A 17,727-nucleotide genomic window follows, 5' to 3' on the forward strand; every position below is an offset into this window, starting at 1 on the left:
AGAAAAGGCCCTTACCTGTAGGTCACTGGACTCATTTCTTGTGAACCTTCACCTGGCACAGCCCACGCAGGAAAAGCATTCCCCGAAGGCACCCCCGGGATGGCTGTGCTGTGTAGCTGAGCACAGTGTTAGTGGATGCTTGAGAAGGAACACTTAGGCTTTGATCGTTTCTGTGTTTTGTGATCACCTCTGGGTCACCAGGGACAGAACCTCCTAATTATAGCCTGGTGCCTGCAGGAGAGCAGGGTTTGCTGTGAGAGGTTTGACTCTAGCACCAGCTGGGCCCGGGGCAGGCGGGGGCAGAAGCCGCCCCCCCTCTTCTGCAGTCTCCATCACCGGCACAACCCATGTCTCCTGGTAAGTGGTCAGGGGACAGAAGACATGGAGCTGTCCATGTCTTCTCCAGGGTCCTACCTGGGTTCTGCCCACGAGGCCCCTTCAGCTGCCTGGCACCTGCCTGCTGGCACTTAAGCACACCCTCCTTTATGACCCAGGGCTCTGCCATCCGGCCCTGATTATACCCCTGGCTTCCCTGGAGTTCAGGTTTGGACAAGGGGGGCACGGGGCCACAGAGCAGGGGGCAAACGTGCGAGCGCCCATCTTCATCTTGGAGCTGGAAGTCTGAGTGCGCCGAGGCCCATCCCGGGAGGGATGTGGACCAGTGCTGCCGCTGGAGGTGCAGCCAGGGGACCTGGGAGACCCCCTGGAAAGTCAACCCCTTCTGCGCTTCCCCTGAGTGCAGCCTGGCCAGGTCGTGTCCTCTCCCTAAGCCTGGAGATGGACTAGGGCCCTGTTTCTAGGGTCACGGGGACCAAAGGAAACCTGCTAAGTCTTCAGGCAGGAAAGATGGGGCAAGGGTGGAAGGAATGGGTGGAGGGCCAGAGGGGCCACCCGGGGCACCCACTCGTGACGGCCTGGAAGGGGATCCCTGTGAAATGAGATGGGGACTTCCCCAGGGGAACATCTGGGGGTACAGGGGCCGAGGAGCAGGTGTGGCTTCTACCCTGCCTGCAGAGGGGGCCTGGGTCACCCCAGGGCATTCCTTCCACCCACAGGCGTGAGCCTGGCAGGAGGAGAAGGTGGGGGGTAGCCACTGGCACCTTCAGGGCTCTTTCTACAATGAATTAATGACTAATTTGAAAACAAATTTCTGTTTTCTTTATTAAAACAGTGCCCAGTTCACTAAAGGTACTGAATACACGGTGCGTGGATGGCTGGATGGAGGACAGGTGAGCAACGGCGACACCCTTTGAGGGCTGGCGACGTCCCACACTGCTCTCTGGTCTGCTTCAATAACAATAAATGTGATGATAACCATCGTTCCCTGAACTCTGGCGTTTTTGCACTTCGAACTGTTTTATTCACATGACTCATGGGATCCTCCTAAGAACCTGTGGGTCAGGCACTGTTTGAGGGGTGAGGAAGCTGAGACACAAGAGAGGGCGAACGAGTTGCCCGAGGTCACACCTGGTTCACACGGATGACAACCGAAATCTGGTTCCGTCCACCCAGACCACCCAGCCTCCGCGGGCACCATGCCGGAGGAAGACGAGCCGGCAGGCCTGGCCCGTGGGGAGCTCCCCTGTGTGAGAACCAGCTGGGCCAGGGCAGGGGGGGCAGAGGCGTGGCTACAGGACACCAGGGTTCTCCCTCACTGCCAACCTGCCGTGTGACTTTGGCAGGACTTCCTTGGGTCTTCGGTTCTATCCCAGTGAAAGAATGTGCTGGAACCACATGACCCTGAGGTTCCTGCCTCAAGGAGTTGAGAACGGCTATGATTCCCCAGTCCCTGCCCCATTTGAAGGGCCTGTTCAGAGAGGCGGGGCCAGCTCCACTGGGAGGCCCCGGGTGACCGCATGTCGGGCGGACCTCTGGAAGCAGGCCGCTCACACTCGCCCTCTGACTCACAGGGACTTGGGAGCAAGGGCCCGTCCACCCCTTTCCATGGGGAACTTGATGGCGAGCTTCCTAAAGAGGACACGAGGGGGCGGTGGGTACTGTGATGTTGGGTGGGCGTCTGGACTGCTGCCCCAGGTGATGGCCTGGAAAGTACCCCCTCTCTCCTTCCCTCCCTCTACTCAGCAGGCTATCTGTGGGGTGCCCACTCTGTGCCTGGCTTATACAAGTCACTGAGAAGGGATAACAACTGCATGATAATATCAAACACAGCTATTGATCTCAGCTGCTGCTGGGGCCCAGCGCGCATTAGCCCATGGGGGCCTCAGAAGTATCTAGAGAGGCGGGGACTACTCACAGTCTAACAATGCACACAGAGAAGAAACCAGGCTCCCCACGAGGGGGTCAGACCCCCCAAGCCTCCACCCTGACTAGCCAGGCTCTGCCCTCGCCAGGACTAACCACCAGAATTTAATGCTCTCACGCGTGGTGGATCGTCCACTCGTCCACTTCACGGGTGGGCCCCTGATGCCCACAGAGGGGCAGGGACTGCTCAGATCTGCACTGCTGAGAGGGCCATTGGGTGGAGAAGAGGGCACCTGACCTCTGTGAGTGTCCTTCCATCATCACATCCACTCGTGTTCTGGGCAAAAGGCCCCAGCGGACAGGCTTGGAGCCAGGCAGCTACACAAACAGCCAGCCCAGCCAGGCTTTCCAGGTTGCCAGGGTGCGTGGGGCTGGGCCAATCGGCCGCATTGCCCATGGCTGGTTCTCCCCAGGAGCTGCTGTCCTCTGGCCTCTCTTCTCCCTGCCGGCCCCTCTTGGGAGTAGGTGGACGCTGCTGGAGGCCGAGGAAGAGTTCTGTGCTCCTGCCTCAGGCTTCCGCTCAGAGTTCACATTTTCTGGGACCAGCCCTCTCTTCTCCCCCACCAGGCCGGGCAAGGTCCAGGGAGTCCACCTTCTGAACCGGCCAATCCAGACCCTCCACATCCACCCCCGAACACCCCTTCCAAGAGCACCAGAAACTCACTGGGATCCCCTTGCCCAGGGCCTTCCCTATGCTGTACCCGGGACCCAGGCCTTCCCTGGGCTGGACCAGGGAGGTCACTGACGTCACAGAAGATAGTCGGCTCCTGGGGATGGGGGAGGGATGGGGGCCCGCAGACTGCGCCACCGGGGTCAGACCACGGCGCCAGACGGTGCGGCGCTCCGGGAGCCTGGGGCAGGCCATCGGATCGCCGCCGCCGAGCCCTAGATCCGGGGTCAGGAGCGCAGGCCTCGCCCCTTGCCCGGGCAACTGGGCAAACCCTGCCTACCCTCGCTTGCCCCCACCTCGGTTTTCTTCTGCAAACTGGGGAGGGAGGAAGTTGGCCCCGTGCGGCTTGTTGCACCAAGATTGCGCCTCACCCGGCCGCGCTCCTGGCCCGCTCGCGGGCTCTTGGCAGCCGCCGATGGCCAGGCCGCGCGGACAGCTTCGCAGAGACCCCCACGACTGGACTGCGGGAGGACGCAGCTGCGTCGCCCGCCTGCGCATGCGCGGACCGCGCAGCCTGCCGGAATCGTAGTCCATCCCTGGGGGCGGCAGGTGGCGCTGAGCGAGGAGGAGCGGGGCGCGGGGCCTACATTTCCCAGAGTGCATCCGGTATAGGGGCGGGGCGAGAGGGGTCCTCCGGGCGGGGCGGGCAGGGGCGGGGTTTCGGGGTGGGGCGGGGCCTGCGGGGCGGGGCTGGCGCGCCGAGGGGCTGCGGCGGCGCTGCGGGCGGGCGGGCGGCCCATCCCGCCTGCAGGCGCTGCACCTGCGGACACGAGCGTCCGGCTGCCGTCCCGCCCCGGCGACCCGACTCAGAGCTGCCGCTGAGATGAGCGCGGGTGAGTGTGCGGGGAACCGGGGCCTCCCCGAGCTGGATCGCGGCGCCGCCAGGGCTGGGATGCCTGCACCTGCAGACGGGAAGCCGCCCCGCGGCTGCAGCCGGCTTGCGCTCCAGGGTCTTTGCAGTGTGGCAGATCAGGCGCGCCCCCCATCCCCCTCCCTGTCCCTGCGCCCGGGGGGGCGGGGACCCCTTTCCCCGAGCGCCGCACCGCCTGGCTGCGCCGGGCTGCCTGGACGGCGACGCTCCTTTGCTTTTTCTCCCCGGCGTGCGGGGTCGCAGCAGGGTCCGGGCGAACGGGCTGCCGTAGACCCTGCGGCGGAGAGGTGTGTGACACGGGTCGGGGGTTGAGGGCTTGGCGGCAGCGGGGCGCCGCCGTTGTGTGACTCCTGCAGCGCCTGGGTGGGTAGGTGGGTTGGGGGCGGGCGTCAGGTCGACCCCCCCCCCTTCCCCGGCGCCTTGGGCTCGCCCAGAGCAGACTTGGGGGCGCGGAGCCCGCAGTTTGTGTGCGGCCCTCCGCGATGCGCGCCCGTGGTCTCTCCGACCCCTCGTCCCCTCCACTGCGTACCCAGGCTGCTGCCTCTGGGGCCGCACCCGCAGGGTCTGACAGTCTCTGTGCGGCGCTGGAAAAACCGCACGTCACCACCACCTAGTGCGCTTGGGGAAACTGAGGCCTACCGCTGGGGGGGCCTTGTCTCCTGAGAGACTCTGGAGTGACCAGAGTCCCCGTTTTGAGAGCCTTCTGGGGGCCCAGCCCTGGCTGGAGGGCTTGTCCCTACATTCCCTGGCAGGGAGACGCCATCACCCCATTTTCCAGGGTGCGACCGAGGCTCACCAGGCTTGAGTCACTTGCTCAGGTCTTGCAGTGGGGCTGGGTTTTGAAGCTGGTGCTTCCTGAGTCCTGTGTCCTGCCTTGAGCCCATCTCACCCACAGACTACAGTATGGACCCCTGGCCACCGGCAGAAACCAGAGGAGACAACCATTCCTCCCTGGGGACAGAGGGGCGGGAGGGTAGGGAGCAAATAGGACTGGGGAGGGAGTGTGCCTTTAGGGACCATTTACTGACCTATGTTTCCCAGGAGCGCCCCCCCTCCCGCCAAGAGGAATCTGTCCCCTCCCCCTCATAGTTGAGGAAGGAGGGACCACACGGGCAGTGGGAGTTGAGAGAGAAGTAAGAGCAAATGGCAGGCTGGAGGAGGCAGACTTCTCTAGAAGAGGATTTCTGAAATGGCCAACTTGTTCTTTGGAGGTGGCTGGGGAGCAGGGCACCCCCCTTGGCAGAGCCTCCAGACACATTTATCTAATGGTAGGTGGGGGGAGGGTAATGGCAGGGTGCACCAGGTAATTTTAGGCTCTCCTCGACCGTAATTGATCCCTCTGATCTCTGGAGCCCTGGAAGGAACCCTGGCATTTCCCCCCTCATTTGTGGTTGTTCTGGGAGCAGGGGTAGGTGGGCACCAGGGGTCCTGGGGGGGGGGATCAGAGGGCAAGGAGACTGGAGTTTGAATCATAGTGTCCACCTGCTGGTCTTGGACACTGCGTGACCGCTTCCTGAGCTTGGCTTCCTGAAAGCAGTATCATTGCCCCCGTGGAGAGGATGAGGTAATGGTGGGAAATCTCGCACGTAGTGGGTCCTCCCTTGGTGGCTCATGCGGGTCGGTGAACCTCAGCCTGAGTCAGCCAGCCCTCTGGGTCGGGCAGTGGGCACGCCGACCCTCCACCTGTCGCTCATGGCCCGGCCCGTGACCTGCACAGCAGTAAAATTTTCACCCACAACCATGATGGGAGAGAGCAGACGGTGGTCCCTGGTGCCGGGCACCTGTGCACATCTGGAAGGTCAGGGGCTTCCCTCATCTACAAAGGCAGGTCCCCTGTCGGCCCTCCCCGGGGAAGGCTGGCATCATCCCAGAGCTGGGCGCCAGCAGGTGTGGCTGGGAGCACGTGGTCCAGTCTCCAGCGTCCCAGACCAGCCGACGGTCAGCGCCTGAGGGGGCCTGAACCATGGCCCCGGGTGGGAGGCTCCCCTTCCTTTATGCCGTGCAGGCTGCGGGCCTGCCTTCCTTCAGTCTGGTAACTCAGGGCACCTCTGAGAGGGCCCCGTGCCTACTTGCTTCGTTGCGCATTCATTTCAAGTGTTCAGGGAGATGAGGAAGCAGCACGGTGGGGCGGGAGGAGCTGGCACTCTGCCTCAGACGAGCCTGATCGCGCGCGAGCTGCGTTCTGTTTACAGTCACCCGTGCCCCGCTGTCCCCGCCGAATGGAGGGAGCCCCTTCGGCTCTGTGTGCACTGTTGGCTCACACCTCTCACATCTGGCCACTGTGCACGTCTGGCAGGTCAGGGGCTTCCCTCGTCCACGAGGGCAGGTCCCCTGACGGCCCTCCCCAGGGAAGGCTGGCATTGTCCCAGAGCCCAGGTGGGGCCCAGGAGACGCCGGTGAGCCTGGTGGTGGTCTCCTGGTGTCCCAGTCCGTGGAGTCACGGGGGGCAGGGCAAGGTGGGGCAGAGGGACGAGCCTGAGCCCAGAGGGGCTCCAGAGCCAACTCTGCCACCTCTGGGCTTTCTTGGCGCCTGTGTGTCCTGCCCGGGTGGCTGCAGGTCTGGTGGGCAGGATTCTCCCAGGTGAGTGTCATGGGGGGCGTGTTTGCATTAGTCTGCCAGGGCTGCCGTAACAAGGTGCCCACTGACCGTGCAGCTTAAGCAACAGAACTGTATCTTCTCACACTTCTAGAGGCTGGAAGTCTGAGATGGAGGTGTGGGCAGGGCTGGTTTCTTGCGGCTTCTTGCCTCATCTTGCAAGTGGCCATTTCCTCCCTGTGTCCTCAGATGGCCTTCCCTCTGTGTGGGTCTGTGTCCTTCTCTTTTCCTAAAAGGACACCAGTCGTACTGGATTATGGATTTGCAGGAGGGATGCAATTCAGCCCAGAAGGGGAGGGCAGGGCCAGGTGGAAAGCTGGGTGGCAGCTCAGCCGTCTTCTTTTCCCATGGCTGATGGGTTAGGAATGCAGAGCTGGAAGGGGCCTGGGGGGTGCTCCAGTCCTAGCCCACCCACCCACACAGAGGGGAAACCGAGCCCCGGGGAAGGAAAGGCGGCCGTCCCGGGGCCAGGAGACTGTGCGGTAGACGCAGAGCCCGAGCCCCGGTCCTCTGCTCCGGTTGGTGCAGCCCTGGCCTTTGAAACAGAGAAAAACACATTTCTAATCCGAGGCGGGGCTCTGCTGTCACCGCAGAGACGTTCACCACAGCATCCCTAACAGTGGCAGAAAGTCAGAAACCTGCTGCGTGTATGTGGTGGGGAGCGATGGGACATGGGCCATGGGTCCTTCGTCAGGTTGACCGATGTTTCCTAAGCCCCTGCTGTGTGCCCAGCGCTGCCCCAGGCCCGGGGCTCAGCTGTAGACCAGAGCAAGCGGCATTGTGTCTTCCTGAACCGTGCTCTCCTGGAGGAGGGGGGTGGCAAAAACATTATCGTTACCTGTGTGACTGGAGTTTCTCACGTTAGGAGAAAGTGCTGAAGAAAAGCTTCATTTAGAAAACAGCCGAGGACGAAATGGTGCGTCCTATGCGACCTCCGCGCTATGAAGCGGCGCAGGGAGCAGGCCAGAAGGAAGTTGTTGTGCCGTCCAGGGCATCCCCCTCTGTTGGAGGTCGCGAAAGAGCTAGTGTTCCCCGCGGCGTCTTTACGCTTCCCGTCAACTTCCCCAGTTTTGTTTTTTTTTTCACTGTGTGCGCTTACCTTTTGCAATGAGGAATCTGAAACAAGAAGGGCGTTGGTTCCGGGCCCAAGGTGGGCGCATGCTGCTTCCAAAGCCCATGACTCGGTGTCAGGTTGGGTGATTCCATCTGCAGGGGCCACTCCTTTGCTCGAATGGAGGTCTCCCAGTTGGCAGCGTTCGGATCTTAACACAAGTGCCCAGTTTCCATGGGTTGACACCATCTGACTTAGGTGTGAAAGTGAAAGTGAAGTCGCTCAGTTGTGTCCAATTCTTTGTGACCACATGGACTGTAGTCCACCAGGCTCCTCCTCCATGGGATTCTCCAGGCAAGAATACTGGAGTGGGTTGCCATTTCCTTCTCCAGAGAATCTTCCCAACCCAGGGATCGAACCCAGGTCTCCCACATTGCCGGCAGACGCTTAATCATCCTGACTCAGAAATTCATCTGAAATTGCATCTAAGGAAGTGCTCATTGCCCCGGAATCGGCAGCTCTTGGACAGCCTGGGAATCCTCATCTTTAAACTATTGGTCCTTTGCATCTGTGGTCACTTCCTAAACCTCCACCTGAGACGCTTCGATTCTTTCTGGTTTCTGTCCAAAGAAGTGGTTTGGGGGCAGTTGGCATGTTCTCTGGACCCATGTCGTGACTTGGGTGAACTCTTGGAAAGCCCAGTCTTACTGTCTCAGCAAAGAGAGTGTGACCTACACTCTGGACAAGTCGCCGGTCAGACACCCTGACTCTCCAGAGTGTCGGCTGTCTTGTGGGGGAGCTGTGAGCTGGCACGAGGGAGTCGGCAAGTCTGGTGGTGCAGGGAGCCGGTGGGGTGGGGTGGAGCCTCTGGGAAGGGTCTGTCCTGCTGGTGGGCCTCAGGGCCAGGCCAGCTGTGGGGACCCTGAGCTGCTTGGATGCCTGACTCTGGTCCCTGGGTCAGACAGCCCCTGCGCTGCAGACACGGGCTCTTCCTTGGGCTCAGATTCCAGCTCTGCCGCCTGCTAGCATGGGATCCTCGGACCTCTCCGAGCCTCTGATGCTACCTCTTCTGGGGTCTCCATAGGGACCGAGGGTCCCAAGTGCCTGGTATGTGGGAGAGGCTCAGTTCAGTTCAGTTGCTCAGTTGTGTCCGACTCTTTATGACCCCATGGACTGCAGCACGCTAGGCCTCCCTGTCCATCACCAACTCCCAGAGCATACCCAAACTCATGTCCATTGAGTTAGTGATGCCATCCAACCATCTCATCCTCTGTCATCCCCTTCTCCTCCTGCCTTCAATCTTTCCCAGCATCAGGGTCTTTTCAAATGAGTCAGCTCTTCACATCAAGTGGCCAAAGTATTGGAGTTTCAGCTTCAGCATCAGTCCTTCAATGAATATTCAGGACTGATCTCCTTTAGGATGGACTGGTTGGATCTCCTTGCAGTCCAAGGGACTCTCAAGAGTCTTCTCCAGCACCACAGCTCAAAAGCATCAATTCTTTGGTGCTCAGCTTTCTTTATGGTCCAACTCTCACATCCATACATGACTACTAGAAAAACCATAGCTTTGACTAGATGGACCTTTGTTGGCAAAGGAATGTCTCTGCTTTTTAATATGCTGTCTAGGTTAGTTATAACTTTTCTTTCAAGGAGTTAGTGTCTTTTAATTTCATGGCTTCTGGAGAGGCTGGAGAAGCAGATAAAATAGTTGGGACAGGAAAGCTCGGGTTGGTGTTCAGATGGCAGCTCATGTTTCCTGGTGATCGTGTGGTCTCGCGAGCTGCTGTGGGCCCTAGTCAGAGGGGTGCCAACCCGCCAGGCTGCCTCTGGCTGCTCAGACGCAGGGCAGAGCAACCCGAGTGCTGCGTGTTTGTTTACCTGGGGATGTTTCCATCGCCAAGGTCTCTAGGGTGTCGGGCAGCACCCTGCTTCAGTGTCAGGATGCTGCGGCTCATGGGGCCCACCCTTGGACCCTGCTCCGACGAGGGTTTCTCAGGGCTTCTCAGGGTGGCTGGGGTGTCCCCGCCTATAGATGGGGAGGTGGACGCCCAGGAGGGCGCCGGGCATCACACCCCACCACTGGTGAATGACAGCTGGATTTGAATCCTGGTGTGTCCAGCCGGGGGTGGGGGGGTGGGCGCTTTCTGTCTCTTCCCCTGCATGCATTAGGGGCTGCGATGGTGACTTCGTGATGTGTGGCTGAGTGTTAGGGGTGGGTGAGGCTTGATCCCCTGGGGGCCTCGCGATGACGCTTTCTGGTGACAGCGTGGGGTGGGGAGCCACAGCCGATGTCCTCACCTGAGCTGAGGAGCCTGGCCCCGTTCCAAGGTGTGGCACCTGCCGGCGTAGCTGGGAAGGCAGAGCCAGCCCCAGCCCAGCCCTGTCTGCTCCTGAGGACGTGCTGTCTCTCCAGTGCTCTCCTGTCCAAGGTCATGGCTCCGCCCCAGGGACCCACCTGGGGATGGACCACTCAGACTGGGAGAGGCTCACCACGCAAGTCCACACATCTCCCTGTAACTTTGACCCCTGGCCCTCGCTGTCCCCTCTGCCAGGCCCTTTGGGTCTTCTGGAACTGACTGCTCCTGATGGAGGCAGCATTCACGGCCATCCCAGGCTTCTCCAGCTCCAGCCTCGCTGGCATCAACCATCCCGTTAGTGTCTGAGCTCCCCGGACTCTCAGGCCCACCTGCTGGACCTCTGTGTGATCTTGGGCCAGCTGACTTCCCTCTCTGGGCCTCAGTGTACCCGTCTGAAAAAACAAGGGCCACTGCCATTCTCAGGGGTGTGACTTGCTTTTTTCTGACCACCTGCTCCCCGCCCCTTGCCCCCGCCCCCCACTGCAGTGGGGAGATCGTCTGGGTTTGAGGCTCAGCCGTCGTCGGTTCAGAGAAACACGCCGTGTGAGCTGTGAAGTCTCGGATCACCCTCCTGGGCCACGTGGACCTCATCTGATGGTTTCACGGCAGAAAGCACGTTGCCCTTCATGTGGGGGGGCCGCTTAAGGGCCTTTCTCCGCAGCCTGCCAGGGAAGCCACCTCTGTGGACATCTGCCTGGTATCCAAGCCAGCAGAGAGCTGAGTCCGAGTTCAGGGGAAGGCCTGGGGAGGGAGAGGTGTGCTCTGACCCCTGCTGGTGTCTCCTACCCTGGGTGGGGACAGGGGGGCTTCCAGGCTAGTGGGGAGCCAGACCCAGGCTGAACCAATTCTGTTGCAGAGTGATGTATTGGGGGATTTCGTGTGCCGTGTTGCCTTGGCTGGAGATTTCTGAGCAACAAGGGAGGTGGTCTTGCTTGATGCCTCAAGGGCTTTGGGGTCAGAACACCTGAGTGCCAGTCCCAGCTGTCACCTGCTAGAGTGTCCCGGCCACCAGGCTGCACAACTGCTCTTTGCCTCGGCTTCCCTGCCTCTCAGGTGGAGGTAATAGCACCTGCTTTTCCGGACTGACCGTGGGCTGTGGGGCCAGGGGCCTGGGGTGGTTTTTTTTTGTTGTTACAGCCGGACACGCTGTCCCAGGGCTCGAGGCAGAGCCTGTAAGGTCCGCCGTGGCGTCAGCTGGCATGGCCAGCCGGTTCACAGCTCTTCCTCTGTTGCTGGTTCTCCTGCCTGCCCTGCCCAGCCCACCCGATGCTGTTTTACACTCCCTGCCCAGTGCCTGGGTCAGGAGAAGCCCAGTCCCCAGAGAGCTGCCTGCTCCCGGGTTCTGAGCGGCGTTTTGGGCGTCAGCCCCGACCTAGTCCTTCGGGGCTGTCCTCAGCGCGCACACAGGGGCCCCGCCCGGCCCCCTGCACAAACCCCATGGCCTGGGGTTTGGGTTTCTTCACGCACAGAACGAGGGGTTGGACAGATCTGGCCACCCAACTCCAGCCAGCGCCCAGTGGCCCCGCCGTGCACACCCACCGGGCTGAGCTGAGTGGGTCCCCCTTGAGAATCCTCACAGGCTGCCTCGAGTCAGGGCAGCTCCGTGAACAGCCTCCAGTGGAGGATGGACGATGGGTGGAGCTCGGGTGCCCACTTCATGCCCAGCCCCCCTCACCCCCCATCTGTTTGCTCTCATCCTGGTTGAGGTCTCACGGTCAGGCCTCTCTGACCTGCTGCTCTGACCTCCTGCTTCTGCTTGGATGTCCGGGGCCCCAGGATCTTGCTGGAAAGTGGCATCTCCAAGGCCCTGGTTAGTGCTGCAGTTGGGCGTGAAGTTCTAAGAAGGAAGAATTATAAGGACCACCCTGTGGCCCCTCATGCCAGTTTGGCGACTGGAGTGGCAAATGCTCCCAGGGGGCCCACCCCCACCTTTATGTTCTGAGTGACTAGGCTGAGGCTGCAGGGGGTTTACCTGGGAGGTGGTCCCAGGAAGCAGAAGGGGGAGGGCTGGGGCGTGGAGGGGGAGAGTCGTGGGGCATTTGGATGGGTGGGTGTCCGCTGCGGGCTGTGGGGGCTCAGTCCTGCTCTGGGACCATGCAGAACGCTTCGAAGAACCAGCGGGACCCTGGGGCCTCTGTTGTCCTGGACTGGGGTGGTGTCTGGTCCTGGGATCGTGACCACCCCCCCCCCATACACACACACTGCATGGTGTGACTGTCCACAGCCATGCCGGGGAGCCCTGAGGCGGGGTGAGGGCCGGTATCAGCACACAGCCGCTGTGCCCACAGAGGGCCCACGGGTCCGGAGACGGCCCAGCCTCAGCCTTTTGGGGCCGCCGCTGTTCCCAGCCTTAGTCCTGTCGGGGGAACCTCTGATGCCTGCCATCGGCAGCCCCTCGAGGGCTCAAGGCTGTCCTAGAATGGCTGTTTACTTGGTTTATTGAGCCCCTACTGTGCACATTTGAAAAGACCCTGATGCTGGGAAAGATTGAGGGCAGGAGGAGAAGGGGACGACAGAGGAGGAGATGGTTGGATGGCATCACTGGCGTGATGGACATAAGTTTGAGTAAACTCCGGGAGTCGGTGATGGACAGGGAGGCCTGGCGTGCTGCAGGCCATGGGGTCGCAAAGAGTCGGACACAACTCAGCAACTGAGCTGACTGCACAGAGCGCTGTCCTTGCTGGTGATTCCCCCAAACGCGTGTGTTTTCTCCTGCCACCTTCTGTCCCCCTCCCCACACTCTGGTGCTGGAATTCCTCCTCCCAGAACCCAGAACGTCCAAGACCCTTGCCTCCATCCTCAGGACCAGTGGACAGGACCTGGAGCCGGGGGCTCAGGAGAGGCTGTGTGCCTGTTCCTAGCTGCTGTGTGACCGGCAGGTGGACACGGCCCCTCTCTGAGTTGCTTCATCTCTGAGTAATGGCCCCCAAGGATGCCCCTGGCCTCATCCCCAGACAGGTTGGATACATTAACGCACGTGGCAAAAGGGACCTTGAGGATGGGATTAAAGAGATCTTGCAGTTGGGGGGTTCCAGGGGGGCCAGTGCCATCTCGAGGAGCCTGCAAAGGAGGAGACAGGAGGGTCAGAGAAGAGGGGAGGTGATGGCAGACGCAGAGGTCGGAGAGGAGACGGGGTGTGGCACGGCTGGCTTTGAAGACGCAGGAAGGACAGCCTGTCTGTAAACTGAAGGGCTTCTGGAGCCACCGCATGGCTCGGTGCCACCGCCTGCCCCTCAGGCTGCCTCTGCCTCTGGAGGGGTCCACTGAGCACCCACGAGGGTCAGCGTCACGGGGAGAGTACAGTCCGACACCCTTGGAGTGCAGGGACGTGGGGCGGCGAGGCTGAGCCAGACCGGGGCGCTCACGTGGGAGAGGTGGCCAGCAGACACAGGGGCGGAGGTCACGGAGGATCAGTGGACTGTCCAGGGTGGCCGGAGCTAGCCAGTCACCCAGGAAGGGCTGGGCCAGGCAGCGAGGGGGCCATTGGGCTGGGCAGGGGCTGTGAGCCCAGCGCAGCATGTCAGGCCGGGCAGCAGGGGGGCCGTTGGGCCGGGGCAGGACCCGGCCAGCACCTTCCTGCTGCTGCTCTGGCCGTGGCCACACTGACCAGGACCCGGCCGGCACCTTCCTGCTGCTGCTCTGGCCGTGGCCACACCGACCCCGTGACACGCTTCTCGCCAGCTGCCTACATCCCACCATTCTCCTCCAGCTCTGAGCCCGGCTGCTTCTGCCAAGCACTTGAAGCGTAGCCACGGGGTTCAGGGCTACAGGCGCCGGTTCCCTTGAACACACCCCTGATATGCCTTGGAAATCAGGAAACGCGATCTGTGTGCAGAAGCCCAGCGTCCAGCCAGGCGCCTCCCTGGCTGCCTCTGACGGGTGTGGGGTGTGGCCTGGGCCTGGGGCACACATGAAGCATGACCACAGGGCAGGTCCGCCTGCTGAGGACCACGGGTGGCCCTGCCAGGGCTCCCCAGGGCCGCCTCCGGCTTCTTCAGGCAGGGGTCCCTGCCAGACCTCAGCGTCGCCTGGACCTCTCCCGCCAGGCCCCACCATCACCCCGCCTCACTCTTTCCTCTCCGGCCGAGCCGGGACCCCCGCTCTCTGCACCTGCCACGTGAGAGCTTTGTTCTGCCCTTGCCGCGGCCACCTTGTCTTCCTCCGTCAGCCCCCGCCCCCTGACCTGACCTCCCAGATTCCTTCTCTGAGAGTAGCTTGCTGGGCGGAGCACCCAGGCAGCCGATGGCCTCTGAAAAGGAGTTGAGAGGAATTAAAATCGCTGGCGAGAGTGCACACACTGAGCCCCTAAGCGGGCCCTTTGGGGGACACCCTGCAGTTCAGGGCAAGGTTTTCTAGGACCTGGTGCCCAGGGAACGGGGCCGACAGAGCGGGGAGGCAGTCCCCGATACTGGAGGGGGACCGCTGATGTGAAGCTCTGTAAACCTCGGGGCTAAAACAGCAGGAACTTATTCTCTCCCAGTTCTGGAGGCCTGAAGTCCAAAATCCATGTCACTGGGCTGACGCCAAGTCTCGGCAGGGCGGGGCCTCCTCCGCAGGTGCTGGGGGAGTCCCCTCCCCGTCTCCTTAGCTGCCAGAGGCTGCCGGCACTCCCTGGCTTGTGGCCGTGTCACCTGCATCTCAAGGCCAGCCTCTCCAGCACCTTCAGCTTGCCCGCCGCCCTGTCCGAGTGTGTGGGCAGGTCTCCCTCCGCCTCTGTCTCTGAGGACGCTGGTGAGTGCGCTTGGGGCCCGTAACCCAGGGTGACCTTCCCATCCCAGGGTCCTTATATCCCATCTGCAAAGACCAATCGCCCCCCATTTTTTAACCTTATGATGTCACACCCACGGGTCTTAGGGATAAGGACCCAAGTATATTGTTGGGGGGGGGCATCATTTGCCTTTCCTGGGCAGCTTCTTGAACATTCTGTTTCTGAGACTGAAACCCATTTTTACCCCTCCTTGTGGGGTCTGTAGAAGATCCGAGGGTTAGAGAAAAGACCTCTCAGAGGATAAAAATTGTACGTCTCAAGTCAGCCGAATGTAAACATCCCACAGTCCCCAGAGCTGATGGCCTCAGGGGCCTCTGACTGTGGGTGTGTGCTGTCTCTTGGGAGCAGCTAGGTGAGATGCATTGAGCCTTAAATATGTTCATGCCTTCAGTAGAAGAAGGCGGCTCTCTGGAATCTTCTGAAGAAGGGTTCTGAAACACAGATATGATTGGTTCATAAAAACTCCTTCACTGCAGGGGGTCACAGGCTCTGCAGAGTGAGTGTCCAGCCAGAGATGTTGAGTCAGGAAATTACTGTCCGTCTATCTGCCCGTACGTAGCAGCTGTTCTCCAGCTTTGAGGGCTTGGGACCCCTTCACTCAAAAAATTACTGAGGACCCCAAAGAGCTTTTGTTTAAGTGCGTTGTATTTATCGATCTTTAGTGTATTAGACCTGGAGAAGGAAATGGCAGCCCACTCCAGTATTCTTGCCTGGAGAATCCCAGGGATGGAGGAGCCTGGTGGGCTGCCATCTATGGGGTCGCATGGAGTCCAACACGACTGAAGCGACTTAGCAGCAGCAGCAGCAGTGTATTAGACAGGGCTTCCCTTGTGGCTCAGTGGTAAAGAATCTGCCTGCCAATGCAGGAGTTGCGGGTTCAATCCCTGGATCGGGAAGATCCCCCTGGAGAAGGAAATGGCAGCCCACTCCAGTATTCTTGCTGGGAAATCCCATGGACAGAGGAGCCTGGTGGGGTCATAAAAGGTTGGACACGACTGAGCGACTAAACGAGTGTTCAGTTCAGTTCAGAATTGCGGCACGCCAGGCCTCCCTGTCCATCACCAACTCCCGGAGTTCACTCAAACTCACGTCCATCAAGTCGGTAATGCCATCCAGCCATCTCATCCTCTGTTGTCCCCTTCTCCTGCCCCCAATCCCTCCCAGCATCAGAGTCTTTTCCAATGAGTCAGCTCTTCACATGAGGTGGCCAAAGTATTGGAGTTTCATCTTTAGCATCAGTCCTTCCAATGAACACCCAGGACTGATCTCCTTCAGAATGGACTGGTTGGATCTCCTTGCAGTCCCAGGGACTCTCAAGAGTCTTCTCCAACACCACAGTTCAAAAGCATCAATTCTTCGGTGCTCAGCCTTCTTCACAGTCCAACTCTCACATCCATACATGACCACTGGAAAAACCATAGTGTATTAGACATCAAAATGGAGAATTTTTAAGCATATTTAATTCATTGAATAAGGAAAATAGCCCGTTGTATGTTAGCTACGAGTGTTTTCAGGGAACAGACCGGCCTTGCTTTACAGCTGTGCAAATCTTGTTAGCGTCTGGCTAATGGGCGGCGGCTGGAGCCCATGTCCGGCCTGCGTTCTGTCAGCTGTGAGGCCACGTGTCACAGGGCCTCGGGCAAACCCTAGCGTACATTTGGGAGGGAGAGGGAGTGATGGAGGAAAATAACATCTCAGTCTTATTATGAGCACGGCTTTGACCCGGCCGGCTCCCTGCTTGCATGCTGGGGACCCCAGGGTTCCTAGACCACACTCGGAACTGGTGATAAAAGATGGAGTACTATGCAGTCATTAATACGATTGTCAAGGAGGAGTACAAGGCGTGTGCCAGCACTGATGATGAAGAATGTGGGGTCCGCAATTTTATACACAGTGTCATCTGCAAAACAGGCAGAAAACATGTTGAAATGCAAGAGTTATGGGCAAATCTGCCTTTTCTTCTTTCTTCTGATGCTTGGCTGTTTTATTTTCCCAGCTTCTTCATTTTAAGGATGTGCGGGGGGGATGGGTGGGGGTAGGCGTGTGCTCAGTATTGGTCTCAAGAGGCTTGAGTGGAGAGCAGCTGTCTGACCCCCTGGCACCAGCCGGCTTCTGCTCCAGGGACCGGATGGCGTTCTCTATTTTGGGAGGTGGACTCTCACTGTGGCTCTAGGCCTTTGAGTGGCCCCGACATGATGCAGGGATTTGTGTGTGTGTGTGTGTTTATGCTCTTGGGATAACGTCATCTGCTGTTACAAGAGAGCAGTTTCTGTGGGCTCTGGAGCAGGTTCCACAGTGGCTGGTGAGGAGTTGGGGGCTGGTCTGAAATTCAACGTCCCCTGCAGAACTTGCCCGGCCCTGGAAGGGCTCCAGCAGAGAGCTAAATATAACCTGGGTGTGTGCTGGCAACCTCGGGCACCCCAGCCCCCAGCTGGTGGCGGAGCCGAGCCCATGGGAGCAATTGATTTGTCTAATGGAGCTCAGCGTCTGCCATTTGTGGGGCATCTGGTACCTGCGGGCGGGCGGAGAGGTCATCCAGGCCCCGTCTGGAATGCCACAGAGCCTGGCGGGGTGGGGATTCTTGCTCCCGATTTTCAGATGTGGGGGGACGGCAGCTGGACTAAGACGTGGGGCAGGACCCGTGGTCACATGGCTGGTGAGGGGGGAGGTGCTCCCAGCTGGGAGCACCCCATATGCCCCTCCCCACTGGGGGGCACGTGTCTCCCCCACTGGGTCCTCTGATCCGAGGACTGTGGCCACGTGTTTCCGAGGGCTCTGGCATCACTGGTGGCAGAGAATGGTTGTAATGATCATCGTAACGCCCCAGACAGCATCCCTGCTCGGGTCCTTCCGACGCTGCAGGAGTGGTCTCCGTGACTGCCCATTGTACAGGTGGGCACACAGAGGCCAAGTGACCTTGAGAAACCTGCTCTGGGGACCTGGCTGGTGGCGGGAGCTCCTCCGGATCCCAGGTTCTGCTGAGCTGCGTCCTCTCTCCCGAGAGAAATGTGGGTCAGCCAGCTCCCCAGGCCCAGCAGAAGCCCTGCTCCGAGCGCCTCCGTGTGTCAGTGATTCTCCTCCACACCTCACCTTGTAAACTGGGGGCCTGCTCTCCCCACTCCTCCCACTGGCCTGGGGCATCATGGGTCAGG

The 17,727-nt window shown here is 60.2% G+C and overlaps 1 protein-coding gene and 1 long non-coding RNA gene across 2 annotated transcripts in view; one reads left to right on the forward strand and one right to left on the reverse strand.

Moving 5' to 3' along the window:
* Positions 1-1,135: 1,135 nt before the first annotated feature.
* Positions 1,136-3,377, reverse strand: LOC123334386. Its single transcript, XR_006552130.1, has 2 exons — positions 3,229-3,377; positions 1,136-1,391 (listed from the first exon to the last, which is right to left on the reverse strand). It is a non-coding gene; the product is annotated as an uncharacterized LOC123334386 (long non-coding RNA).
* A 240-nt stretch (positions 3,378-3,617) lies between these two features.
* Positions 3,618-17,727, forward strand: part of ABLIM2 (actin binding LIM protein family member 2) — a 166,077-nt gene continuing 151,967 nt past the window's right edge. The window contains exon 1 of the mRNA XM_025290545.3: positions 3,618-3,765. Coding sequence (XP_025146330.3) covers positions 3,756-3,765 — 10 coding nt within the window. The 5' untranslated portion in view covers positions 3,618-3,755. The remainder of the gene's footprint in view (positions 3,766-17,727) is intronic.

This window comes from Bubalus bubalis, chromosome 7, assembly GCF_019923935.1.
Source record: "Bubalus bubalis isolate 160015118507 breed Murrah chromosome 7, NDDB_SH_1, whole genome shotgun sequence".
In the NCBI taxonomy this organism is placed as follows: Eukaryota; Metazoa; Chordata; class Mammalia; order Artiodactyla; family Bovidae; genus Bubalus; species Bubalus bubalis.